At 44.3% G+C, this 27,698-nt stretch overlaps 3 protein-coding genes across 6 annotated transcripts in view; 1 reads left to right on the top strand and 2 right to left on the bottom strand.

The window, feature by feature from the left end:
- Positions 1-10,624, bottom strand: LOC106604839 (soluble guanylate cyclase 88E). Of its 4 annotated transcripts, XM_014199885.2 has the most exons (20): positions 10,547-10,624; positions 10,118-10,328; positions 7,230-7,385; positions 6,778-6,918; positions 6,436-6,575; positions 6,194-6,328; positions 5,708-5,831; positions 5,391-5,510; positions 5,175-5,259; positions 4,928-5,014; positions 4,414-4,531; positions 4,129-4,258; positions 3,774-3,920; positions 3,476-3,622; positions 3,172-3,328; positions 2,935-3,044; positions 2,512-2,601; positions 1,460-1,618; positions 938-1,087; positions 1-712 (listed from the first exon to the last, which is right to left on the bottom strand). In XM_014199885.2, the coding sequence occupies exons 3-20, from the start codon at positions 7,350-7,352 to the stop codon at positions 551-553; spliced, it is 2,325 nt and encodes a 774-aa protein (XP_014055360.1). In that variant the 5' UTR covers positions 7,353-7,385; positions 10,118-10,328; positions 10,547-10,624; the 3' UTR covers positions 1-550. The 4 variants fall into 4 exon arrangements, with proteins under 4 accessions (XP_014055360.1, XP_014055364.1, XP_045574197.1 ...); XM_014199889.2 differs by lacking the exons at positions 10,118-10,328; positions 10,547-10,624 and adding an exon at positions 7,635-8,122; XM_045718241.1 differs by lacking the exons at positions 10,118-10,328; positions 10,547-10,624 and adding an exon at positions 7,699-8,120 and having other exon boundaries at positions 947-1,087.
- Positions 10,558-17,378, top strand: LOC106604841 (myozenin-2). Its single transcript, XM_014199893.2, has 6 exons — positions 10,558-10,796; positions 11,902-11,986; positions 13,532-13,689; positions 14,566-14,716; positions 15,226-15,400; positions 16,486-17,378. The coding sequence occupies exons 2-6, from the start codon at positions 11,908-11,910 to the stop codon at positions 16,670-16,672; spliced, it is 750 nt and encodes a 249-aa protein (XP_014055368.1). The 5' UTR covers positions 10,558-10,796; positions 11,902-11,907; the 3' UTR covers positions 16,673-17,378.
- Positions 17,295-27,698, bottom strand: part of LOC106604840 (pre-mRNA-splicing factor RBM22) — a 27,628-nt gene continuing 17,224 nt past the window's right edge. Inside the window, exons 5-11 of the mRNA XM_014199892.2 lie at positions 21,942-22,042; positions 21,661-21,833; positions 21,247-21,447; positions 20,928-21,092; positions 20,652-20,740; positions 20,431-20,559; positions 17,295-17,871 (exon numbers count right to left, since the gene is read on the bottom strand). Coding sequence (XP_014055367.1) covers positions 17,735-17,871; positions 20,431-20,559; positions 20,652-20,740; positions 20,928-21,092; positions 21,247-21,447; positions 21,661-21,833; positions 21,942-22,042 — 995 coding nt within the window. The 3' untranslated portion in view covers positions 17,295-17,734. The remainder of the gene's footprint in view (positions 17,872-20,430; positions 20,560-20,651; positions 20,741-20,927; positions 21,093-21,246; positions 21,448-21,660; positions 21,834-21,941; positions 22,043-27,698) is intronic.

Here is a 27,698-nt window from a genome sequence, read left to right as displayed (position 1 = left end):
TAGCTATGCTGTCACCTTGTTTTATTTCCACAGTGGTGACATGTTGTTCTGTTCTGTTGTGCAGTAGGCTATGCGTGAGAAAGGCTAACACAGCGGAGTGAACTCACGCAGTGCAGCTAACAGTCACAGGCAGAATACATGTAGTATGTGTTACAAAGTAACTATATGTGCTCTATTCAATATGTAGGAATCATATACATTCTCTTTTATGTCAGGTAAACAGGATATTATTAAACATATATGACTAACCTTTATACAGATAAAACATTTCTGGCGTTATCACAAATTAGCCTGGACTACTTTAATCGCACATACTGTAGATTGCCATAACATGGACACATTGGACAAATAAGGCACAACAGCTCTCTGCAACAAAACAATGTCCATGGTTAAATGTTACCCGAGCCTTCAGCGTTTTGTAACAAATGAAACAACTATATAAAAGCATCATTTTTTTCAAGAAAGTTATAGTATAACTATCATTATTTATACACAGCCACAGCTTGAGCCTTCGCCGTAAGTGGCCTATATCGCCATGGTGACTAAGGGTTCACGACACGGAGCACATGGCGCTCTTCTCTGAGCAGTGGGAGTCAATGGAGCCGTCTGGAGATGCCATGATGGAATTATGCACGTCAAACTCTGGAGAGTCTAGCTCAATGTGACTGTCCTGTAGACCGTTGTTATGGTGGAGGGCATCCTTATAGTGAGACTGGGAGAGAGGGGGGAGAGGGAGAAAAGAGAGAGGTAGAAAAAGAGGGGCAAGAGAAAGGAGGACAGAACGAAAGAGGGGAGTGAGAGGGGAGAGGGCAGAAATAAAGGAATAGGTGGAAAAAGCGGAGAGAGAGGGAGAGAAAATGTGTCAGAGTAAAATCTGAACTCTATCCTTCAGTCTAAGTGAACTCCATAGGTAACAATCCAGCAGTGTGAGTCTCACCCTTCTCACCTTGCTGACAGACATCTCCTCAGCACGGCATTCCTCCAGAGACTCCACCAGGGAGTGATGGCCCGAGATATCCATCTTGATACGGTGGGAACGTATGGACTTCACATCATCCTCATCCTCCCTTGCCACCGACGGGAACACCTGGATCAAGGAGAGAGGGATAGAGCCATGACACCAGGGATAGATCGATGATATGAAAACAAAGATTCTCACGATTTAGCAAGGTATTTGATGTAACAGTTAAGCTACGCCATGTGCAGTCCAGGCACAAAGCTAATTTCATAAGATTTTGATATGGGCTGGGAGTGGAAATATTATTATATTGACTATCTGCTAAGAGCAGTTGTGATGTTTCATTTGATTTCTTCACAACATAAATGTTCCCATTTAAAATCAAATGAAGTCATATGTGCTCTCAGGGCAGCCAATCACAATATATTTCCTTATCTCTTTCCTTAGAGCAGAGTTATTGACAGAAAGCACCAGACCATAGATACAGTAGGCTACATTTACCAGTCTGTCTTGGTCTCCGCTGGTTTCAGGGGCTGAGATAGTAGCCTTACTGATGGCCTTGCTGATGGTCTGGGTCTCAAACTGGGGACAGGCAGCCTGGGCATTCCCATCCTTATCCCTCTTTCCCTTCAGCCAGTATGTCTCTATCTCTACATTACCCTGGGAGGGAGGTTTCAGTTAAGATTTCAATTAAGAAAGAGGACGACAAATCACACAAATACAGGCACAGCTCATATACACACAGGATGCATTAGCAAGCATACAGACACACAGGCAGATACAGACGCACAGGCAGACACACACACACACACACACACACACACACACACACACACACACACACACACACACACACCCACACGCTGTGTGAGTAAGTGATAAGAGTTCGGTTTAATGGACAGCTGTGATGTTGATCATTAAAGTTGCAGGGAACAGAGAGCCTTTGTTGAGGAAGTGAGTCACTGCTGCCTCCTGATAATCAGCTGTCTGGCTCACAAACCTTTAGCAGTCATTTACTTTAGCATTTCCTTTGGACTCAAAGACAGACCCAGTGATGACATTTAGACCCCCCACCACCAAGCTATGGTTTGCGAATACCAGTATAGGGTAATGTTGATTGTTTAAAATAGTTTACACAGAAATTATAAGACAGTTGGTCTCTCGTTCTCAGGTTCTCCCAGAATGCTTTAAAAACAGCTTGGAGCAACAGCAGGGAGAAGGATGTTACACAAACATCTGATTACAGAACAACTGTTTCCTTGGGCGAAAATTAGAATGTTTTGATTACATCGATTGGGAAATAATAGCATACATTTCAGTAATTATGGTCTTAGCCCTCCAGCTGTGTTGTAAGTGGGAGGGCCATGACATAGAAATATAGTCACTCTAATTATATGCGTCATATAATGACTTCGATTCTTGAATGGGAAAACTGAGAGTCCGTGTTGGCTTCAAATTTCAAATGACCTCACACTGCGGACATGAATACCAGTTGGTCGCTAATAGTTACAGGGGTCGGTAAGGTTGCCATTGTGACATTGGTGACCCCTGACCTTGATGGTGATAGTGCCTCTCCTTTCAAAGATGAAGTGACTTCCCTTCAGGTGCTCATAGGTAGCGCTGCTGAGCTGGATGTGCATCTCCTGAACGGGACAGAGAGACAGAGCGAGCGAGAGAGAGAGAGAGAGAGAGAGAGAGAGAGAGAAGAGTCAGATCAGTCATATCATGATCAGTCATATCAGTCATAGAACACCTGGATCAATAGAAGATGTTACAAATTCATCTTCATTTATCTTCTCCTCTCCCACTCCTTTTCTTTGACTGTCTTGTGTTCTCTCTCTCTCTCTCTCTCTCTCTCTCTCTCTCTCTCTCTCTCTCTCTCTCTCTCTCTCTCTCTCTCTCTCTCTCTCTCTCTCTCTCTCTCTCTCTCTCTCTCTCTCTCTCTCTCTCTCCTCTCTCTCTTCTTTCTTTCTTACCTTGCCGTTGCTCTCCATGGCTGATGCGGTGTGGACTGTGTCGCCATGAAGACCGTAGCGTGGCATCTTATGGCCCACCACCCCGGCCACCACCATGCCAGAGTGGATCCCTGCAACGCATACCTTCTGTTACTGACCCAACTAAACACACATCTGCTTCACCAACATGTGTATACGCAGAGCACACAGCCACTGAGATTCAGGATGAGAGTGGTTCCCCATTGCGTCTCCACTCACCCACTCTGATCTGTATGTTGTTGCCATTGGAGGGGTCTTTGAGGTGGTCTATGGAGCGCACCATGTCCAGGGCCATGTCGCAGATGTTGTGGGCGTGGTATTTAGTCTTCTCTGGAGCCCCCGCCACCACCATGTATGCATCACCTATGGTCTCAACCTAGGAGGAGAGAATAGGGATAACATATTACACACACACGCCAAGGGATCAGTCGTCACACACACACACACACACACACACACACACACACACACACACACACACACACACACACACACACACACACACACACACACACACACACACCTTGAAGACACGGTGCTTCTCGCTGAGTGTGTCGAAGAGTGTGTACATGGTGTTGAGCATGGAGACCACCTGCATGGGTGTGATGTGGCTGCAGATACGGGTGAAGCCCACCACATCACTGAACAGGATGGTCACGTCTGGAAACACCTGCAGGTGAGACGGAGACAGGGAGACAGGTGAGACAGGGAGACAGGGAGACAGGTGGGACAGGTTGGACAGGTGGGCCAGGGAGACAGGTAGACAGGCGGGACACACACACACCACCCCACCCTTGGCCATGCTAACAGTCCGTCCTGACCTCACAGGTGTTGACGGCAGGCTCTCCCTTGCGTAGTCTCTTGGCCACGGGTTTAGGGATCATCCTGTAGAGCAGATCATCTGTCTTCTTCATCTCATAGTCTAGCATCTTCATACTCTCCTCCAGTTTACTGGACTTCTTCTGTTCCTGCACTCACCACAGAGCGGCGATAGAGAGGCGTCACAGCACTGAGTCAACCTGACCATAGACATATGTCGTATCCAAAATAGCAACCTATTCCCTTTATAGTGCACTCTGGTTAAAGGTAGTGCACAATATAGGTAATAGGATATTATTAGGGATGCTTCAGTACAAATTAGTAACTACAGTACAAACAGTATCATATGATACATACCTGTATGAGAGCTCTCTTGAGTTCCTCTGACTGCTGGGTTCCTGCCAGTACCAGGTCTCTACTGGAGTCATGCATACTCAGGTCGTTGATATAGAGACCGGTTTTAAACATGGCGCTCAGACTCTCCATCCTGTAGAAACACACACAAGCACACACATAATGCTATTCAACAGAACAGAACAAACCACCAATGAGTGTGTGTGTGTGTGTGTGTGTGTGTGTGTGTGTGTGTGTGTGTGTGTGTGTGTGTGTGTGTGTGCGTGCGTGCGTGCGTGTGTGTCTTACACAGGGGTTCCCAGAAAGATGATGGACTCCCACTCAGGCATGTATCTCATCTGTCCCTTCAGTTTCAGACAGCGACTGCCATCACCCCAGCTCTCCATAGCATTAGCACTGTTGCCATCTGAGAGGGGAGAAGAACAGCGTCAAACCCACACACACACGCACGCACACAATCATGCGCACACACACACACACACACACACACACACACACACACACACACACACACACACACACACACACACACACACACACACACACACACACACACACAGGGGTCAGGTCAGTGTTGGTGTGAGGGTTCTAAAGCAGTGTTTCTCAATACTGGTGCCGGGGACCCAAAGGGGTGCACATTTTTGTTTTTGCCCTAGCACTAACACAGTCGATTCAACTAATCAACTCATCATCAGGCATTTGATTTGAATCATGTGTGTAGTGCTAGGGCAAAAACAAAAATGTGCACCCCTTTGGATCCCTGGGACCAGGATTGAGAAACACCGTTCTAAAGGATCGTGACCTTTGTAGTCATCGCCGATGATGGACTGGAAGGCCATGAGCTCCACGTCTACGTCAGCTGTACGGTTAGCATTCTCATAGTCCGAATCTGAGAGAGAGAGAACATACAGAACTGTCAACCTTCAAAAACCCTACGAGATGGAGGGGATAGAAGGTACTATCAGAAAAAAAAAGAACAAAGTCATCAATTTAACATTTTTCGCACACACAGTTATGTGTTGCCCCTTTTAAATGGGTTCCTCTCTTACTTTGGACTCTGTTATGAAGGTTCCTCTCTCTCTTCACTGGCTCCTTGGACATTATCTCAAACAGGTTGTTGGGGTGGGAGATGATCTGTGTGGATTTAAACCAGATAATACGTTCAATGTCAGTACATGACATTGAGAAGAAGAAGAGAAGAGTAAATGTGTGTGATGTTTTAAGAGGTAGGAACTAGAATTGTGTGGGAACAGAAGAGGTATCACCATGTTCCAGGTAAACTCCACCAGGGGGCGCGCCAGCAGGAAGGCATCATTGATCTTTTTCCCATCCAGGTCAGGGAAGACTGTGGCCAGGCCAGAGCCCACGTTGTGCACCACCATGTCCTACATAGAGCACACAGAGAAGATTCATGAAATATGGTATGTCTAAGCATGGATAGCTACGTTTTGAGTGTGGATTTAGCACGGTACAGCTACACATGTTCCGTTCGCAAAGAGGCAATGCTGATGTTAATGAATATCCAGATGATATCAGAGTGGTCTTCATGGGAGGAGGAGAAGAGGAGAGACTGATGGCTTACCTGTCTGAAAACGATGTTGAAGGGGAAGACTTCGAAGAAGAAGTCACTGGTGATGGGCAGAATCTCCTGCTCCTCCTCGTCCTCCTTCATGATGTAACGGTAGGCGGAGTTGTCAAAGTTCAGCCTGCAGAAAACAGAAAACACAGGCAACACAGACAACTAACTTACACCACTTACTCATGCAATGTATACATGACATCTACACGGTGGAGGAGATTACCCCCCCCCTTCCCAAATCATGTAAACAATGAGACTTTATGAAAAGCTGTACATAGATACACTCCATGGTTATCCATTGTATCATGACTTCAGTGCTACTAAGCAGAGGTTTCTGAGTCTAATGCGCATGATACAAATGGAGGTTGATTTGTTTAGAGAGTGCCTGAGTCCCAAATGTCGTCCTTTTTTTACTGCAGCACTTTTGACCAGAGCACTATAGGGTGCCATTTGGGACACCGGTGAGTGTTTGTGTCGCCTGACTCTGACCTCATGGTGACGTGTGAGTAGTCTCCCACCAGTTGTTCAGACAGCACCTCCACGTGGATATCTGTGTCATAGAACTGTTTCCCCATCTGTCTCAGCTGGCCCATGGCGTAGTGGAGGTAACCCTTGCGCTTACTCCTACAGGACAGAGGGGAGGGGAGGGGTGAGATTATCTTTGGTGTATGGGTTTTGGAGTTATTCATCTCTCTCTCTATTTCTCTCTCTCTCATCCTCGCCTCTCAGACCTGTAGTGGAGGGTGACTCCGGTAGCTGATTCCTCCTGACAGAAGAAGGTAGGGGGCTGGACCTTGGGGTAGCTGAAGCGCAGGTACTCGTGGAGATTATCCAGCCCGTTCACAAAGTCACGCACGTGACGACCCAACACCTGGGACATGCAGACACAGAAACAAGAGCTCAACACAGAGATATAAAACCCTTATCAACAAAAGAAAATGCAACCACTCAACACAGACACAACACAGGTAAATACAATACAGATAAATAATGTTGAAAAGCAATAATCAAACCATCAATCAAAAACACAATAACATTTTTTTTGACAGTTCCAGGATAAGCGCTAGTCCCACCTTGAGGATCCTGTCGTAACCGTACTTCCCTACGAAGCCCAGGAAATAGACCCCCCAGGAGTTCATGAGCTCGTTGTAGGGGGTTCCTGTCACTCCGCTGGCTGCCTTAGCAATACGCGGGATGACACTTTCACTGTACACCTGCAAACACACACAGGTATTCGAAGACAGAACTTTGGTCACTTTCACTGTACACCTTCAGAGAGACACAGATGCTGGCGGAGATCATCAACAGCAACAGACAGAACTACAGACACTTTCACTTTAGACCTGCAGAGAGACATTTCTACTCATGGCAATCTATAGAGCTCAAACTAGAAACTAGAAACTAGAACTAGAACTACGTATAGAGTGCTCCCGGACATAAATACTGTATCAATTGGCATATCAGGACCCCTCGAAACATAAATACATACCGGTTTTATTTTGTGAGCAAAATGTCAAAAATCTACCTGGTGGGTGACAAAGGAGTGTAGCCTGACATCGGCCCTCTCTCTGACCAGTTTCCACACATCATCTCCATACGACTCCTTGATGAAGTCATGCAGAGACTCACACAGCAGTCCATACATCATTCACCCTGCTTCAGTCTGCACTGGGACCAAGACCTAGGAACAGAACAGGCTCAGCCCACAGAAACACAGTAGGGGAAAAAGAGATTCAGTGATCCAAGCACCTGCGACACGAGCGAATGAGATGTAGGTTAGCCAAAGCCGAGCTCAAAGCCTGTGTTCTTCATACGGTTTGGTCCATTTGACTGATGACTTATTCAAACTAAAACTTAGTTGAATCCTTGTTACCAAGGTCTAAAAGCCTCAGTGTGTGTGTGTGTGACGCTGCTTTGTATGGCTTCCTACCTCATTTGCCAGCACTTTCCTACGGCACTGTCTAATTCTCTTTTGAATTATCCTATAAGACTACCTTGTGTTGAGGACAGCTAGATTCCTTCCTTCCCTCCTTCCAGCCACTGTTTTATCTGCAGATCCTCTAGACAATCAGTTTTAAAGGAACCTTCATTACACAAACCCTTAGCTTCAATGGGCTCGTATTGTCCTGTTGTCAGCTGTCACTACCTGGTGGTCCTGCAGCCCACTCCACATGACAGCAACACACTGTATAGGGGGCCAGAGGGGCAGCACTCACTAGCAGATGACACCAGTCAAGTGGGTTTCACCCTCCCCCTCTATGTTCTGTGCTAAAGAGTTTGATACCAAATGGTGTCTTGCTGTCCTATTTTTCAAGAAAGATGATAGTTGAAAAACATACACTAATCAAAAAGTGTCACTATTTACATTCAGTGGTGCTACATTAGCAGGTACAGGGTAACTACACTGAGCAAAAATATAAACGCAACATGCAACAATTTTAAAGATTTTACTGAGTTACAGTTAATATAAAGAAATCAGTCAACTGAAATAAATTAATTAGGCCCCAGTCTATGGATTTCACATGACTGGGAACACAGACATGCACCTGTTGGTCACAGATACCTTTTTTAAAAAGGTAGGGGTGTGGACCAGAAAACCAGTCAGTATCTGGTGTGACCACCATTTGCCTCATGCAGAGCGACACGTCTCCTACATATAGAGTTGATCAAGCTGTTGATTGTGGCCTGTGGAATGTTGTCCCACTCCTTTTCAATGGCTGCGTGAAGTTATCGAACATGCTGTCGAACACAGAGCATCCCAAACATGCTCAATGGGAGACATGTCTGGTGAGTATGGAGGCCATGGAAGAACTGGGACATTTACAGCTTCCAGGAATTGTGCACAGATCCTTGCAACATGTGGCCATGCATTATCATGCTGAAAAATTAGGTAATGGTGGCGGATGAATGGCACAACAATGGGCCTCAGGATCTTGTCACGGTATCTCTGTGCATTCAAATTGCCATCGATAAAATGCAATTGTGTTTGTTGTCCGTAGCTTATGTCATACCATAACCGCACAGCCAACATGGGGCACTGTGTTCACAACGCTGACATCAGCACACCGCCTGCCCACACGGCACCATCTGCCCGGTACAGTTGAAACCAGAATTCATCCGTTAAGACCAGACTTCTCCAGCATGCCAGTGGCCATTGAATGTGAGCATTTGCCCACTGACGTCAGTTACAATGCCAAACTGCAGTCAAGTCAAGACCCTGGTGAGGATGACGAGCAACGCAGATGAGCTTCCCTAAGAAGGTTTCTGACAGTTTGTGCAGAAATTCTTCTGTTGTGCAAACCCACAGTTTCATCAGCTTTCCGGGTGGCTGGTTTCAGATGATCCTGCAGGTGAAGAACCCGAATGTGGAGGTCCTGGGCTTGCGTGGGTACACGGGGTCTGCGGTTGTGAGGCCGGTTGGACGTACTGCCAAATTCTCTAAAATGACATTGGAGGCGGCTTATGGTTGAGAAATGAACATTCAATTCTCTGGCAACAGCTCTGGTGGACATTCCAGCAGTCAGCATGCCAATTGCACGCTCCCTCAAAACATAAGACATCTGTGGCATTGTGTTGTGTGACAAAGCTGCACATTTTAGAGTGGCCTTTTATTTTCCCCAGCACAAGGTGCACCTGTGTTATGATCATGCTGTTTAATCAGCTTCTTGGTATGCCACACCTGTCAGGTGGATGGATTATCTTTTCAAAGGAAAAATGGTTACTAACAGGATATAAACAAATGTGTGCACAAAATTTGAGAGAAATAAGCTTTTTGTGCATATGGAACATTTCTGGGATCTTTTATTTCAGCTCATGAAACATGGGACCAACACTTTACATGTTGTGTTTATATTTTTGTTTTACATTGTTACATAGTTACATAAATGCGAGATTTTGTATGATTTATTAGGACAGGCCGTCAGGATGACTGGGCTGTTTTCTGACAGGACAGAGAGGGGACTTTAGAGCCATTCGAATGATGAGAAAATCGATAAGCAATCTCAAATGTGATGAGAAAACATCCTTATCAGAGAAAAACTCTGGTATTGATCAGTCTCAAAACAGCCTTTGGATTACATAGTAGTTTATGGCTTTAAAAAAGAAAATGGGATAAAATAATGAGTAAAAAAAAAAAGCTTTTGTTTTTTAAAACAATAAGCAAGCACTTCGCAGTTACCTCAAGCGGTGGTAATCAGCTAGACAAGAAAAAATGAAATTGATGCCTGAGCAATTATTGCTCACGCCAGTGAATGGAAAAACACTAGAAAGTAAATCAATATGAAGCACAATCTCTACAATGCCTCAATGGTCTTCTGTAAATGTAAAGTGGGGCCTTAGAAAGCAAGAGCAGCACAGTGAATGTGTCCGGGCAAATCTCACAGGTGTAAAAATAGAACTCTGCCAGGCACTAACCTCTAACCCTTGAACCCGCCTACGCCCTCTCCACGCCAATGACCTCCTCTTTGACTGGCACGTCACGAATTCTGTGATGCACAGGTGGGCATCCTGATGACGTCATCCTGTGTGTGTGTGTGTGTACGTGTGTATCCGTTCATCATGCCAAGGAGCAGTTAAATGCTTGGTCTCTGAGGGCTCACTGTCACTGTCTGGACGGAGTCAACAGCTGTTCCGTCAGAACACACACACACACACACACACACACACACACACACACACACACACACACACACACACACACACACACACACACACACACACACACACACACACACACACACACACACAGAGGGGTTCAGATTTTTATTATCAGGGACACAGGAGGGCAGGGTTGTAAATCCTTACACCCTTACACCCCCCTCCCAACCAGCCCTCTCAACTTACCCCCTTGCCCCCTCATCCCCTGGCTCTCTCACTCCTCGCCTCTGTTAAAATAACCCTGTGAGGTTAGCACCCGGAGCATCCAGGGATCACTGGTATACAAACTGTTCCCTCACAGATGAGAAGCATCAGAGTGGGATAGGGAGGCATCCCAGATTCAGAGACGATAAATCACACGGCGATATACTCACCTCACATCACCTCATTTCACCTCACGTCACCTCTACTGCTGAACCTGTGAGAAGAGAGACAGGTAAGATGGAATCATACGCTGGATCGGGTTGATCTAGGAAACCTGCAAGATTTTACTCCAACTTGGCTATCGTCCAGCACAGTGCAGTGTGAATATGTCAACAGATGTGTGTGAAAATGTAATCTACATGTCTTACAGGAGGAAATACAGATGTAACTTTCTGTTTATACATGCTATTGGTTATCCATCTGCCAGCCATGCTGATGGGCAGTGGTGGAAAAAGTAACCAACTGTCATACTTGAGTAAAAGTAAAGATACCTTAATAGAAAATGGCTCAAGTAAAAGTGAAAGTCACCCAGTAAAATACTACTTAAGTAAAAGGAAAAAAAATCAGACGACACCATTTTCTAGTTTTTTTTAATTTACAGATATCCAGGGGCACATTCCAACATATAATTTACAAACCAAGCATTTGTGTTTAGTGAGTATGCCAGATCAGAGGCAGTAGGGATGACAAGGTATGTTCTCTTGATAAGTGTGTGAATTGGACCATTTTCCTGTCCTGCCAAGCATTCAAAATATAACTAGTACTTTTGGGTGTCAGAGAAAAATCTATGGAATAAAAAGTACATTATTTTCTTTAGGAATGTAGTGAAGCAAAAGTAAAAGTTTCCAAAATATAAATAGTAAAGTACAGATACCCCAAAAAACGACTTATGTAGTACATTAAAGTATTTTTACTTGTGTACTTTACACCACCGCTGATGGGGATCAGTCATGCAGCTACAGCGTATGTTTGGAGCACTCATCTTATTGTGGTGTTCATGGTAGTTAATGATAGCTTCCAGAAAAAAGCTAATCTCTAAGGGACTTTCTATATTAGATCTAGAGAATATATTACGCTCAAACAACATATTCATGAGTTATATTCATGTTTCCATACACAAAAGATGATTTGTTTATAACTGTTAAAATGATGCTATGATTAATTCATATCTATGTGCATGTTTATTTTTTTGGGGGGGGGGGGGTCTTTGAGTGACACACTGTAGCCAACTACTGTGATCTTGTAAAAGATCTAAAATATGTATTTGAGCTTGTATTCCCAAACCAGAGCCTAACGTGTCCTCTGTTCATCCGTTCATCTAATCCATCCCCCACCAGAGGAAGATGATGCAATCAGTGTATGATGACCTGTCCAAGCAGAGGATACAGCAAGCCAAGGCTCTGTGTACAGAGGCCAGGGGTGGTAAGACTATATTCAATTACTATTCCCATTCAATTCTATGGTTACATTCAACTGAATGTACTTTATTGATCTCCCGAGGGGGAAATCAGCTCTGAGAACAGCAGAGTTCAAATGTCTGTCAGCCTAGACATGGAATTGAATAAACTTGACTAAACTCCAAAGCGGGGACATTAGGTTTGACTTAGACAGCAGTAGCAAACAGTTCATACACACAGGCATAGGCTACAGAGTATAGTTATTAATCACACACCGCAACACATTAGTACTCACAAACTTATACAGTATGTTAACGGATTAAAGGTTAAAGGTAGTGCACAATATAGGTAATAGGCTGCCATTTGGGACGTATCAGTACAAATCAGTATGATATGATACATACCTGTATGAGAGCTCTCTTGAGTTCCTCTGATTGCTGGGTTCCTGCCAGTACCAGGTCTCTACTGGAGTCATGCATACTCGTTGATATAGAGACCGGTTTTAAACATGGCCCTCAGACTCTCCATCCTGTAGATGGGGGAGGGAGGGAGCCCTAAACCCTAAACCCAAGAGACTCTACAGTAGAACTCTGGAGTTAGAACCCTCAGTGGGCCGAACAATACTCAGGAGGCATTCCGTGTGGTTTTGTTTGTCTGTTTTCCGATGGTCTTAGCCAGCAGCAGGTGCTGGCATCAGGCCCATCTGACTCAGCAAAATGTGATTCCCCGGTTGGTGGGTTTTAAACAGGCACTTCAAAAGGCAAGTCCTGTCGACAATGCAGCTGGCATAAGGCAGGAATTCAAATAAACTTTACTGAGAGTGAGTGAGAGAGAGAGAAAGAGAGAGATTAAGAGAGAGAGAAAGAAAAAGAAAAAGACAGAGTTCCTATAAGAGATACTTCTTCCAAACATCCTATTTATATACCCAGTTACCCATGCAACACTGCACCACAACAAACATTACACATCCTCAGCCTGCATCTCTCAGGGCTATTCCAAAGTTATAGTGTAATGCTACAACCTGGTGACAATGCATGGGGCCAAATAGTAAACTCAACACTAGGCTTTGTGGATTAGTGATATGATATGAGGTTATGGGTCGGGTCAGTTGATCTTCAATAAATAGTTTGGAGCTGAGTGGAGCCAGAGACCTTAATCTCCTACGTACTGAAAAAGAACACTTCAGGGAGCATGAGTCATGAGGAAACCCCTGTTGCTGGGGGAAGCCAGGTTCTCTCTTTGTGATTCATCATTCACAGGGTTTCTCTGACTGACACAGGCCAGCAGATAGAGATGCTACTGTGCAAGTCAAAGACAGATATAGTAAATCAGATTCTATCCTCAGATCTGAGTCCCTGTACCTGTCTTATTCTCTGTAAGTATCTGTCTGTTTGTGTCTCCAGTTCATGCCTTTCCCTGCTTACTTGTCTTACTTATTAAAATGGTTTAATTACTTTGACTTAGTGGTAAATTGAGTCTTACCCCCATACAATGCAAAGCACTTTGAGACCTAGTGAAAGACAAATATAATACTTTATCTTTCTTCTGTGCTTTTGTTTGTGTGTGCCAGGAGGTATGAACTTGGGGAAGAAGATCAGTGTTCCCAAGGATGTGATGATGGAGGAATTAAACCTTCCGTCCAACCGCGGCTCCCGCATGTTCCAGGAGAGACTGAGACGGGTGGAGAGATTCACACTGGAGAACCAAGTCCATGACCATTACAGCAATGTAAGAACACACACACATGCATGTATGCACGGACGAATTCACGCACACACACAGACATTCTCATACATACACATTATCACATTTCAAACACACACACCCTGCCTCTCTCCGCTAGAGATGCCATGACATTTCAATGTAGAACAGAATGCTCAATGTTCAAAGACATTTTATTTCTATGGAAACAGAATAAGGCAATACTGTACATATACAGACATATCCACTGAGCTAGACCCACGGACTGTTAGACCCACGGACTTGTCATCCTGATGTGCAGTATTGTGCAAGCAGCTTGTTAGCCTGGTAGATTTATGGCAGAGCTGTTTGATGAGGCAGTGAAACCTAGGCCGTCCCCTCTCACTTTCTGCTTTGCTGTACTCTGTTCTCTCGGAGCACGAGAACTGGGTCAAGGTTATTGGTAGAAATAAGAGGGCCACGCTTTCGAAAAAAGGGTTCCAAATGGGTTCTTCGGCTGTCCCAATAAGAGAACCCTTTTTGGTTCCAGGTATAACTTTTTGTGGTTCCATGTATAACCCTCTGTGGAAAGGGTTCTACATGGAACGCAAAGAGGTAGAACTCTTTTGTGTTTCATGTATAACCCTCTGTGGAAGGTGTTCTACCTGGAACCCAAAAGGATTCTTCTATGGGGACAGCCAAATAACTATTTTAGGTTCTATATAGCACCTGTCAGGTGGTAACATAGAAATTCTAGGCGAAATCTACTGTAATGAGTGGATATCATTGGCTGTATGATGGAGAGATTGAGGCAGTGGACCTGTCCCCAAAATTGGTTGTTATTCCATTGTGGTTATTTTCCCATGATAATGCACACAACTGAGTTTGAATGAAGCTAATCCAGAATGTTGTGTCCCTGCCCAGGGCCTTCCAGAGCCCATGCCCCCCCAGACCATACAGGAGTCCCAGAGGGGGAAAGAGAACCAGGCATATCTGATGCCTGACAACCACAACCTGATCACCACTCTACAGAAGACTGTGGCCATGAAGGGCAGCCCCAACGTCATTGCCCCAGGTAGCTGGTAACGCGAGAGGGATTAGAACCACATGGCTTAAAGGGATAGGTCACCCCTACATTCAGAGGTTGGCTCAGCTTTACTTCAGATTACTTTTGAGCTATGGAAATGACAAACTTTGATTTTGGGATGAACTATCCATTTGAGTGTGCTGTTATGACAAAGGGGGTTTTACCACCCATTTTGGACACGTTACATTTTGGAAGGAAAAGGTGAAACAAAACACTATTGACTGACAGTTTGTTTTTAAGGCTGTGCTTGAGAATATCAGATAACACTCTGGATGCTAGTGTGTTGAGTGTATCAGTGTATCAGTGTCCTGACCTAACAGTAGGTTGGTTTTGAGTCTGAGTGACAGCCAGCTAAGCCTTGTTTATTGTGCTGGATTTACACCAAGTTTAACACTTACTATTGTAGCCAGGACCAATATCAGATCAAAACAACCTGCTTTAAATGTGTAAACCGTAAGAGCTTTCAGGGACTGAGTCTGGGACTTAACTGACCTTAGGCTACGTGGGCCCCCTGAAGGAGATCCCCCGTGAGAAGTTTAACCTGACAACCAGGTCCTACTGTTCCCCCTGGAGGGAAGCCCTGGGTGACAGTGAGGACCTCCTGTCCTCCCTCAGCACCCAGTTCCCACAGAGGGCCACACTACAGCCTGCCAACTACAGGTGTTTCAACAGGTGAGTCTCACTACCTCACTAACCCACAGGGGATCACACTACAGCCCGCCAAGTACAGGTGCTTCAACAGGTGAGGGAACTGAGATCACATGGAACCCTGACAGGTGTAGCCAAGTCACAAACATAGAGGCCGTCTAACTAGAGGACCTCTGAGGACTTCACACTTCACAGTACAAAGGCAGGACAATACTATGCATGTATTCTTTGGAAAGACAAATTCAAGACCCCACTCATCAAAGTAGAGAACATGGCTCGGGTTGAGGCTTAATGCACGTTTAGCACAGGATTAGCGATCGCCCATCATCAAATAGAGCCGCAGATGACCAAAGCATGCTATCAAATGAATATCACAAATATCTCTTAAATTAGCTTCCCTCGGCACCCGTCCATGTTTCCACGGTTTGAAAAGCAATCCCGCCTCTGGCTCGCACCTCCTTGGACTGTGGCTGTCAGGCAGCCGGGCGGCTATTTTAGCATGGGCTCTTGAAAAATGATCCTCCAGGGGGTCTGCATGCCTTTCAGCCCCTTAAAGACTGATGGCGCACAAAGGGGCTCATTTTAACCTGGCACACGTCACACCGATGAGGCAACTGCCAGAACAAAGGCTAAACTTGGTCTGAGACTCTTCCTCTCCACAACTTTATTAGTCCACTGTCAGTCATTTTGGTACCAATCATTCAGTATCTGAAGCACACATGGATGCATTGGTTTACTCCTTTAATTAACAAGGTATGTGGGGTTAATTAAGTCTAAGTTTAAAGTGAGGCATACAAACTGTGTGGGACAACTGGGAAGAAGCTCCATCTATAGTTGGATGATTCCTTAAGGTTTCTTCCTGAATTCCCAACAGATGTTGATTATTTCTGACCTAAAAGGTCAATAAACCAGGCCAGCCAGGGTCATTAGTGGAGCTCTGTGTGGATGACTGGGTATCACATAACATCTAAAAGCTTCTTTCTGCCCACCTGTTGAGTGAGAAAGATCTGATACTCAGAGAACGTCTTTGGTGTTATGTAAGCTTGGATATACTGAGTCATTCTCTTCCTCAAATATACACTTCTAACATAAGCATCCCTCTCCCTCAGAGCGGCCATGCCATTCGGAGGTGCACAGCAGAAGAGTAAGAGGGTGATCCCAGTGATTGGGTTTGAGCTGTTGGACTCCCAGCGCCTCCCTGGTACGACCCTGGACCGCATGTGTAAACGGCCCAACTTCAACAGAGCACCACAGGGATGGGGTCACGACTACTCCCCTGAATCCATCGACCTGTGAGAGGACCACCACTCACCTATTACCTTCAAACTTCCTGTGACCTTTGTGAAATCACAGGCTAAAAGACTTAAGCATCGATTTGTTCTTATTACCCTTCCTTGTCCCTCTCAATTCAAAGATGACCCCCTCTAGAGTAGGTAGCCCCAAACTACTTTTACATTAAAATGCTTTCATCTATTTAATGGTTATATTAAGATAAGGGTCTGTGATTAGGGGCAACTTCTACCTCGATCCCTCTGGTATTCAGTCAGTGCCATAAGGAAAAGACTTGTGAATGATAAGATTGTTTCCTGATGAGAGCTCTGTGGATAGGCTTGTGTGGAAAAACAACTTAAGACTTCTGAATCAATCAACAGCTCATTATGAGAGCTGAGCCCAGGCAAAAGAAGGCCAGTTGAGGGGAGAGGTGATTTGTCACTCTTCTTTCCGTCTCTTTTTTAATCAAAACGCCCTCTTCCTTAGCCCAACTCCCCCATTTCCCTCACCACTTGCCTCCCTTCTCTGCCACTCCCATCCCTACATAACCTTTCCTTTGGCTCCCTTCCCTCTCTCCTACCATCACACTTTCCTCCCTCTGACTTCTCCTCTGTTCATAAAGGATTGATATTGATTGCGTTAAATGTAAATGATAGAGAACTTGTTTTAATGGCAGAAGTGGACAACAAAACATTACAATAATAAACTGAATCATTTTGTGGAAAATAAACATTGTATCAAAAATCAAATCCATAATATGAATGAAAATCAACAGGTCTAAAAATTGTCCTTTCAAGAGGCTGCTCTGCAGGATGCTTTGTACATTTCAACAATTCCTCCATTCTGATGTTGTAAGTCTCAATACACTGATCCATGATATTTTCTAACACCCTGGTGAACCTCAAAGTAAGATGACATTGCCACTGGATGCTGATCTAAGGTCAGTTTTGCATTTCACCCCCTAATTACGATGGTGAGGATTTGGGGAGGGTAAGCTGATCCTAGAACTGTGCCTAAGAGAAACTTCTGCCCAGGGCAATTATCTCAACCAGAGATGTTTGGCATAGCGAAGTATCGCCATGGCAACTAGTCGCCATGGCGGGCAGCATGGGCACCCATGCGCTGGGGGTCCTGGGACGGGTAGTGGATGTGTCCTGGGGGTCTCATGCCCATGGGAGGAGGGGGACCCATCGAACCCATGTGGAACATAGGAGCGCCAAAACCTGAAGGTAAAAAAACACAACATAAATAATGAACGAGGCACACATTAGGTGTCACATTGTCTGAGCGCTAGCTCAGCGACATACTAAACTAAGCAAAAAAAGAAAAATGTCCTCTCACTCTCAACTACGTTTATATTCAGCAAATTTAACTGGTGTAAATATTTGGATGTCTTTCCTGTAACGCACAGCGTTGAGATTGCCTGCAATGACAAACTCAGTCCGATGATGCTGTGACACACCGCCCCAGACATTGACGGACACTCCACCTCGATCCCACTCCAGAGTACAGGCCTCGGTGTAACGCTCATTCCTTCGACGATAAACGCAAATCCGACCATCATCCCCGGTGAGACAAAACCGCGACTCGTCAAAGAGCACTTTTTGCCAGTCCTGTCTGGCCCAGCGATGGTGGGTTTGTGCCCATAGGTGACGTTGTTGCCGGTGATGTCTGGTGAGGACCTGCCTTACAACAGGCCTACAAGCCCTCAGTCCAGCCTCTCTCAGCCTATTGCGGACAGTCTGAGCACTGATTATTTGTTCCTGATTGTGCGTTCCTGGTGTAACTCAGGCAGTTGTTGTTGCCATCCTGTACCTGTCCACCAGGTGTGATGTTCAGATGTACCGATCCTGTGCAGGTGTTGTTACACGTGGTCTGCCACTGCGAAGACGATCAGCTGTCTGTCCTGTAGCACCGTCTTAGGCGTCTCACAGTACGGACATTGCAATTTATTGCCCTGGCCACATCTGCAGTCCTCATGCCTCCTTGCAGCATGCCTAAGGCACGTTCATGCAGATGCGCAGGGACCATGGGCATCTTTCTTTTGGTGTTGTTCAGAGTCAGTAGAAAGGCCTCTTTAGTGTCCTAAGTTTTCATAACTGTGACCTTAATTGCCTACCGTCTGTAAGCTGTTAGTGTCTTAACCTGTTAGGGCTAGGGGGCAGTATTGACACAGCCGGATAAAAAAAACGTACCCGATTTAATCTGGTTACTACTCCTGCCCAGTAACTAGAATATGCATATAATTATTGGCTTTGGATAGAAAACACCCTAAAGTTTCTAAAACTGTTTGAATGGTGTCTGTGAGTATAACAGAACTCAAATGGCAGGCCAAAACCTGAAGATTCCATGCAGGAAGTGGCCTGTCTGACAAGGTGTGTTTTATCTTGGCTCTTTTTATTGAAGACTGAGGATCTTTGCAATAACGTGACACTTCCTAAGGCTCCCATAGGCTCTCAGAGCCCGGGAAAAAGCTGAAGGATATCGAGGCAAGCTCTGGCTGAAACACTTTATCGCTTTTGGCAAGTGGCCAAACAGAGTACTATGGGCTTAGGCACGTGCCCGAGTCGACCGAATGCTTTCTTTTCTTTTGTCTGTTTACCTAAAACGCAGATTCCCGGTCGGAATATTATCGCTTTTTTATGAGAAAAATGGCATAAAAATTGATTTTAAACAGCGGTTGACATGCTTCGATGTACGGTAATGGAATATTTAGAAATCTTTTGTCACAAATTGCGCTATGCTCGTAACCCTTATTTACCCTTTCGGATAGTGTCTTGAACGCACGAACAAAACGCCGCTGTTTGCATATAACGATGGATTATTTTGGACCAAACCAACATTTGTTATTGAAGTAGAAGTCCTGGGAGTGCATTCTGACGAAGACAGCAAAGGTAATAACATTTTTCTTATAGTAAATCTGACTTTGATGAGTGCTAAACTTGCTGGGTGTCTAAATAGCTAGCCCTGTGATGCCGGGCCATCTACTGAGAATATTGCAAAATGTGCTTTCACCGAAAAGCTATTTTAAAATCGGACATATCGAGTGCATAGAGGAGTTCTGTATCTATAATTCTTAAAATAATTGTTATGCTTTTTGTGAACGTTTATCGTGAGTAATTTAGTAAATTCACCAGCAGTGTTCGGTCGGAATGCTAGTCACATGCTAGTGTAAAAAGCTGGTTTTTGATATAAATATGAACTTGATTGAACAAAACATGCATGTATTGTATAACAATGTCATAGGGTTGTCATCTGATGAAGATCAAAGGTTAGTGCTACATTTAGCTGTGGTTTGGGTTTATGTGACATTATATGCTAGCTTGAAAAATGGGTGTCTGATTATTTCTGGCTGGGTACTCTGCTGACATAATCTAATGTTTTGCTTTCGTTGTAAAGCCTTTTTGAAATCGGACAGTGTGGTTAGATTAACGAGAGTCTTATCTTTAAAATGGTGTAAAATAGTCATATGTTTGAAAAATTGAAGTTTTTGCATTTCTAAGGCATTTGAATAACGCGCCACGGGATTACACTGGCTGTTGAGTAGGTGGGACGCAAGCGTCCCACCTAGCCCATAGAGGTTAATGACAGTTCCACAGGTGCATGTTCATTGTTTATGGTTCATTGAACAAGCATGGGAAACAGTGTTTAAACCCGTTACAACGAAGATCTGTCAAGTTATTTTGATTTTTACAAATTATCTTTGAAAGACGGGGTCCTGAAAAAGGGACATTTCTTTTTTTGCCAGCATTTTTCCAAGGCGACAAAGGTGTGACTGGTACCTGGAGGTGGTGGGTTGATGCCGGGCGGCGGGGGCAGAGAGATGTTCATGACATTAGGAGATGCACCAGGGTCCAGATTGAAGTAGTTAGTGGAAGCGTCTTCTTCCAGAGCAGGGGGTGGGGGGAGAGCTGTGGGAGAGAGAAGACAGTCAGAACACGAACACAGATAGGCTCAGGCTCACACAGTCTTTCAAAGCCTCCCAGACATCAAACAGACTTACCTCCAGGCAGTCCTGGCACAGGGTCTAATCTGGTTCCCATCTCACTGACCCCATCCTGGAAGGCCTCCTTCCCTCTGGCTGCCTGAGACCTGGACAGTCACAACACATTAGGGTACACAGTGAGTAGGGTGCACAGTTGCATGGAGACCAAATATAAAGCCTCCCAAATATGTTTGCCCTGCCCTTTCTACAAGGTTGTCACCATCTGGCTAGAAAGGAAGGACTTACAATACATTCTCCTCCTTTCCTCACAACTGGTAAGCTTTGACCTCTTACCTGCCCCACTTGACGGTGAGCCTGCGTCCGTTGATGATGAGCTTGTTGAAGGACTTCTCTGCAGCAAGCTCAGCTGCCTGCCGTGTGGCAAACTGGATGAAGGCACACTGCTGCCTCTGGACAATGGTGGTGGTCCGGATCTCCCCAAACTGATAGAAATGATTCCTGTAGAAACAGACAGACAACGATTGAGGGCACAAGTTCCCAACTGCGTCACAGATCATTCAAACTGACTAAAATAATTAGCAATCCTGGTATGATATTTTGGAAAAGCAAAAAAAACTGTTCAAATCAACTGACACTATAACCAGAACCCTACCTCAGCTCTGCGTCTGAGATGGTATCTCCCATCCCCCCTACATAGAGTGTGGTGATGGTCTTGTCCTCAGGCGTGTCCAGTCTAGGCATGGTGGAAGCCCGTTTCAGCAGCTTGTCAGCCACAGGGTCATTGATACCATAGTAACGGTCCTTAATGTTCTGGTCTGCCAGGGGATCGTCTGGGTCTGTGGGCTTCTCGTGCCTGATGGTGCGGAGAGAGTGTGCATGAGAAGGAATAGAGTTCTCCCCAGTCAATGTAGGTTGATTTCTTGCTCAACAGCACCACCAAGTGAAATGTCAATACAAATCACACAGACAGGAGGAGCTGTATCTATATAGTCATTGGACTGTACACACACGACCCAACTGTAGCCCTTATAAAGAGATAGCTCTATCTTTTAGATTGCGCTCTCACCTATAAGGACACTCCTCTCCTCTCTTGCACTCTCCCTTCACCCAGAAGGAGCAGATGTGGGGTCTGTTCCTCTTGTAGTAGGGTGTAGTACGGGCCAGCTTCAGCAGCATCTCACTGGAGCTGGGGGCCTTACCCAGCAGACCCACTGGCCGTGTCCCATCCGAGTTCCCTATCTGAGGACAAAGGGAGTCAGGGAGATAGAGGGGTTAACAGGGGTAAAACACTGGAAGTTGAATTTGTGAACACAGAAATACCAGGGATGCAGCTCTCTCCACACATACCTCTCTCTCAGCGTTCTGTGTGTAGTACTCCTTGTTCACGTCTGACTTTGGCACGTCATCCTTGATGTCCAGCCCGGTGTCTCTGACCTGGATTGGCAAACCTGTCGATCACAGACGTGTAAATGTCTTGGATTCGGTACTGAACTGGAACTTTTATAAGGGGTTTCAACCTGGGTACTTTTTATGGGTTCGGTTCTGTTCTGATTTGGCACGCTTTGGTTTTCCATTTCAAAATGTAACCGATGTAGGTTTGAACATTGTTACTGAACGCTGCTGTAGCAATGTTAGACAAATTTAAAGACTTACTATGCAGAAATGGCTCCGCCATTACCTGGTTGCTAAAATTCTAATAGTTCGCCTAATTTCAGTTTGTGTGACAAAACAAAAAAGTATATTGTAGAGAATCATTGTACCATCTAAACCGCTGTGAAACAGTATCTATCACAATCAAAAACATTGTATTTTCAGCTGTTTGAAGCTGGTGTACAAAACCGAAACTTAAAAACGGGAAACACAGAAATAGCACACATAAAACAAAACGACCATTTCTTAGACTTGCTTTCAATGAGAATGACAGCTCTATAACTCACACTTCGATGTGAACATTGTCAGGTCGCCCAAAACAGTACATATTGCAGCATTAAGAGAACGTTCGTGCACATTCTCAAACTCATTCATGCACAAAACTGGTTTCCTGATGCGATTTCCTCATCAAAAGAATGTTAATAATATTTACAGAAGAATTGTTTTGGCTTACATTAATCCAGCCTTTTTTACACTATGGGCGAAGGTGCAATACCCCGCTCCTCGGTATGCTTTAGGTTTAACCAAAACTCAATTACATGTGGCTTTAGTAAAGTCAAGGTCCCCATGACTTGAACAGGTGGTAAGCAGTGTTTTCCATTAGCGCTGGCAGTCGGCTAATCAGCGGGCTATATTTTCCACTTTCTATGGGCTTACAGTGAGGGAAAAAAGTATTTGATCCCCTGCTGATTTTGTACGTTTTCCCACGGACAAAGAAATTATCAGTCTATCATTTTAATGGTAGGTTTATTTGAACAGTGAGAGACAGAAAAACAAAACAATCCAGGAAACATGTAAAAAATGTTATAAATTGATTTGCATTTTAATGAGGGAAATAAGTATTTGACACCCTCTCAATCAGAAAGATTTCTGGCTCCCAGGTGTCTTTTATACAGGTAACGAGCTGAGATTAGGGGCACACTCTTAAAGGGAGTGCTCCTAATCTCAGCTTGTTACCTGTATAAAAGACACCTGTCCACAGAAGCAATCAATCAGATTCCAAACTCTCCACCATGGCCAAGACCAAAGAGCTCTCCAAGGATATCAGGGACAAGATTGTAGACCTACACAAGGCTGGAATGGGCTACAAGACCATCGCCAAGCAGCTCGGTGAGAAGGTGACAACAGTTGGTGTGATTATTCGCAAATGGAAGAAACACAAAGGAACTGTCAATCACCCTCGGCCTGGGGCTCCATGCAAGATCTCACCTCGTGGAGCTGCAATTATCATGAGAACGGTGAGGAATCAGCCCAGAACTACACGGGAGGATCTTGTCAATGATCTCAAGGCAGCTGGGACCATAGTCACCAAGAAAACAATTGGTAACACATTACGCCGTGAAGGACTGAAATCCTGCAGCGCCCGCAAGGTCACCCTGCTCAAGAAAGCACATATACATGCCCGTCTGAAGTTTGCCAATGAACATCTGAATGATTCAGAGGACAACTGGGTGAGTGTTGTGGTCAGACGAGACCAAAATGGAGCTCTTTGGCATCAACTCAACTCGCCGTGTTTTAGGAGGAGGACTGCTGCCTATGACCCCAAGAACACCATCCCCACCGTCAAACATGGAGGTGGAAACATTATGCTTTGGGGGTGTTTTTCTGCTAAGGGGACAGGACAACTTCACCGCATCAAAGGGACGATGGACGGGGCCATGTATCGTCAAATCTAGGGTGAGAACCTCCTTCCCTCAGCCAGGGCATTGAAAATGGGTCGTGGTTGGATATTCCAGCATGACAATGACCCAAAACACACGGCCAAGGCAACAAAGGAGTGGCTCAAGAAGAAGCACATTAAAGTCCTGGAGTGGCCTAGCCAGTCTCCAGACCTTAATCCCATAGAAAATCTGTGGAGGGAGCTGAAGGTTCAAGTTGCCAAACGTCAGCCTCGAAACCTTAATGACTTGGAGAAGATCTGCAAAGAGGAGTGGGACAAAATCCCTCCTGAGAACCTGGTGGCCAACTACAAGAAACTTCTGACCTCTGTGATTGCCAACAAGGGTTTTGCCACCAAGTACTAAGTCATGTTTTGCAGAGGGGGTCAAATACTTATTTCCCTCATTAAAATGCTAATCGTTTTATAATTTTTTTGACATGCGTTTTTCTGGAATTTGTTGTTATTCCATCTCTCACTGTTCAAATAAACCTACCATTAAAATTATAGACTGATCATTTCTTTGTCAGTGGGCAAACGTACAAAATCAGCAGGGGATCAAATTATTTTTTCCCTCTATATTTTGGACCTAAGCTTGTCACCGGCCTTCCCAAACACAACCACATTTTTTGGGTTTGCATACAGATTTTGCAGATGTTTCTAGCACCAACAGTGCAGTAATAACTAACAATAGAAAAAAATATACATCCAAATTAAGTATTCCGAGAGTATTCCGGCCCCTTCTCTTTTTCTACATTTTGTTACGTTACAGCTTTATTCTAAAACGGATTAAAAATAAATTTGAAAAAACATAAGTATTCAGACCCTTTGCTATCAGACTCAAAATTGAGCTCAGGTGCATCCTGTTTCCATTGATCATCCTTGAGATGTTTCTATAAGTTGGAGTCCACCTGTGGTGAATTCAAATGACTGGAGATGATTTGGAAAGGCACGCCTGTCTATATAAGGACCCGTAGTTGATAGTAGAGGTCGACCGATTAATCGGCAGGGCCAATTTCAAGTTCATAACAATCGGTAATCCTTATTTTTGGGCGACGATTATGGCCTATTACATTGCAATCCACGAGGAAACTGCATGGCAGGCTGACCACCTGTTACGCGAGGGCAGCAAGAAGCCAAGGTAAGTTGCTAGCTCACATTAAACTTCTTGTTAAAAAAACAACAAAAAAAACAAAACAAATCTAAACATAATCACTCGTTAACCTAGTAATATCATCAACCATGTGTAGTTAACTAGCTTGTCCTGTGTTGCATATAATCAATGCGGTGCCTGTAATTTATCGTCGAATCACAGCCGACTTCAACTTCGCCAAACGGGTGATGATTTAACAAAAGCGCATTCGTGAAAAAAGCACTATCGCTGCACAAATGTACATAACCATAAACATCAATGTCTTTCTTAAAATGAATACACAGAAGTGTGTGTGTTTATACCTGCATATTTAGTTACAAGAAATTCATGTTCGCAGGCAATATTAACTAGGGAAATTGGGTCACTTCTCTTGCATTCAGTGCAAGCAGAGTCCAGGTATATGCAACAGTTTGGGCCGCTTGGCTCATTGCTAACTGTGAACTATTTTTCCAGAATTTTACATAATTATGACATAACATTGAAGGTTGTGCAATGTAAGAGCAATATTTAGACTTAGGGTTGCCACCCGTTCGATAAAATACATAACGGTTCCGTATTTCACTGAAAGAATAAACGTTTTGTTTTCGAAATTATAGTTTCCAGATTTGACCATATTAATGACCAAAGGCTCGTATTTCTGTGTTTATTATATTATAATTAAGTCTCTGATTTGATAGAGCAGTCTGACTGAGCGGTTGGTGGTAGGCAGCAGCAGGCTCGTAAGCACTCATTCAAACTTTACTGTGTTTGCAGCAGCTCTTAGCAATGTTTGATGCACAGCGCTGTTTATGACTTCAAGCCCATCAACTCCTGAGAATAGGCTGACAATACTGAAGTGTCTATTTGAACATCCAATAGTCAAAGGTATATGAAATACAAAATGGTAGAGAAATAGTTGACGTGTCATAATTCCTATAATAACTACAACCTAAAACTTATTAACTGGGAATATTGAACCAACAGCTTTCATATGTTCTGAGCAAGGAACTTAAACGTTAGCTTTTTTACATGGCACATATTGCACTTTTCTCCAACACTTTTTGCATTATTTAAACATAATTGAGCATGTTTTATTATTTCAGACTTAATAGATTTTATTTGTGTATTATATTAAGTTAAAATAAAGTGTTCATTGTTCATTCAGTATTGTAGTAATTGTCATTATTACAAATATTTTGATAAAAAAAAAAAAAATGGTCTAATTAAATCGGTATCGACTTTTTGGTCCTCCAATAGTCAGATGAAAATCATAAAATCGGTCGACCTCTAGTTGACAGTACATGTCAGAGCAAAAACCAAGCAATGAGGTCAAAGGAATTGTCCGTAAAGCTCAGAGACAGAATTGTGCACAGATCTGGGGAAGGGTACCAAAAAAATTGTACAGCATTGAAGGTCCCCAAGAACACAGTGGCCTCCATCATTCTAAATCGGAAGATTGGAACCACCAAGACTTTTCCAAGAGTTGGCCGCACAGCCAAACTGAGCAATTGGGGGAGAAGGGCCTTGGTGAGGGAGGTGACCAAGAACCCGATGGTCACCATGACAGAGCTCCAGAGTTCCTCTGTGGAGATGGGAGAACCTCCCAGAAGGACATCTCTGCAGCACTCCACCAATCAGGCTTTTATGGTAGTGGCCAGACGGAAGCCACTCCTCAGTAAAAGGCACATGACAAAAGGCACCTAGGGAAACAAGATTCTGGGGGCAAAGGTTCACCTTCCAACAGAACAACGACCCTAAGCACACAGCCAAGACAACACAGGAGTGGCTTTGGGACAGGTCTCTGAATTTCCTTGAGTGGCCCAGCTAGAGCCCAGACTTGAACCCTATCGACCATCTCCGGAGAGACCTGAAAATAGCTTTGCAGCGATGCTCCCCATCCAACCAGCAGAAACAAATGGGAGAAACTCCCCAAATACATGTGCCAAGCTTGACGCGTCATACCGAAGAAGTCTCATGGCTGTAAACGCTGCCAAAGGTGCTTCAACAAAGTACTGAGTAAAGGGTCTGAATACTTATGCAAATATGATTTCAGTTTTTTATTTTTAATAAAGCTGCAAATATTTCAAAAAATCTGTTTTTGTGTGTGTGGATTGATGAGGTGGAAAACAACTGATCAATTTCAGAATAAGGCTGTAACATAACAAAATCTGGAAAAAGCCAAGGGTTCTGAATACTTTCCAAATACACTATGTATATGATGGTGTGTATAATAGACATTATGGACAGTATATGAACAGAAAAGGTGTGTATGGCAGTAGTTATATAAGATGAGTCTTAACTAGAATATAGTATATACATATGGTGTGTAAAACGGTATGTAAATATTACTTAAGTGACCAGTGTTTAATTATTATGTACATAGGGCATCAGTCATTAAGGTGAAGGGTTGAGTACCAGGTGGAAGCTGGCTAGTAACAGACTAAAGTTCAGGGCAAGGTACTGGGCGAAACAATTCGCCTTTGGGACAACGACTCCCATTGTCAGGACAGAGACATATACAGATCTCTGGCTGCAGTCAAATTTCTTTACACGGACGAGGGAGAGAGCATGATGCTCGTGAAATTGCACGTCCCATGTTATGTACACAGAGTGTACGAAACATTAAGAACACCTTCCTAATATTGGAGTTACACACCCCCCCACT

The sequence above is a fragment of the Salmo salar genome, chromosome ssa05 (genome assembly GCF_905237065.1).
Source record: "Salmo salar chromosome ssa05, Ssal_v3.1, whole genome shotgun sequence".
NCBI lineage: Eukaryota > Metazoa > Chordata > Actinopteri > Salmoniformes > Salmonidae > Salmo > Salmo salar.
This window is presented reverse-complemented; position numbering and strand designations above follow the sequence as displayed.

What these genes read in the sequence shown, in the direction of transcription:
- LOC106604839 (XM_014199885.2), bottom strand. Translation starts at nt 7,352, where the DNA reads ATGATGTATGGACTGCTGTGTGAGTCTCTGCATGACTTCATCAAGGAG. An exon ending in CATCGGCGATGACTACAAAG is followed by an intron (nt 4,532 to 4,927) that starts GTCACGATCCTT and finishes CTCCCCTCTCAG; the next exon opens with ATGGCAACAGTGCTAATGCT. An exon ending in GCGGAGACCAAGACAGACTG is followed by an intron (nt 1,088 to 1,459) that starts GTAAATGTAGCC and finishes TCCTTGATCCAG; the next exon opens with GTGTTCCCGTCGGTGGCAAG.
- LOC106604841 (XM_014199893.2), top strand. Translation starts at nt 11,908, where the DNA reads ATGATGCAATCAGTGTATGATGACCTGTCCAAGCAGAGGATACAGCAA. An exon ending in GTGTACAGAGGCCAGGGGTG is followed by an intron (nt 11,987 to 13,531) that starts GTAAGACTATAT and finishes TGTGTGTGCCAG; the next exon opens with GAGGTATGAACTTGGGGAAG. An exon ending in TCCATGACCATTACAGCAAT is followed by an intron (nt 13,690 to 14,565) that starts GTAAGAACACAC and finishes GTCCCTGCCCAG; the next exon opens with GGCCTTCCAGAGCCCATGCC.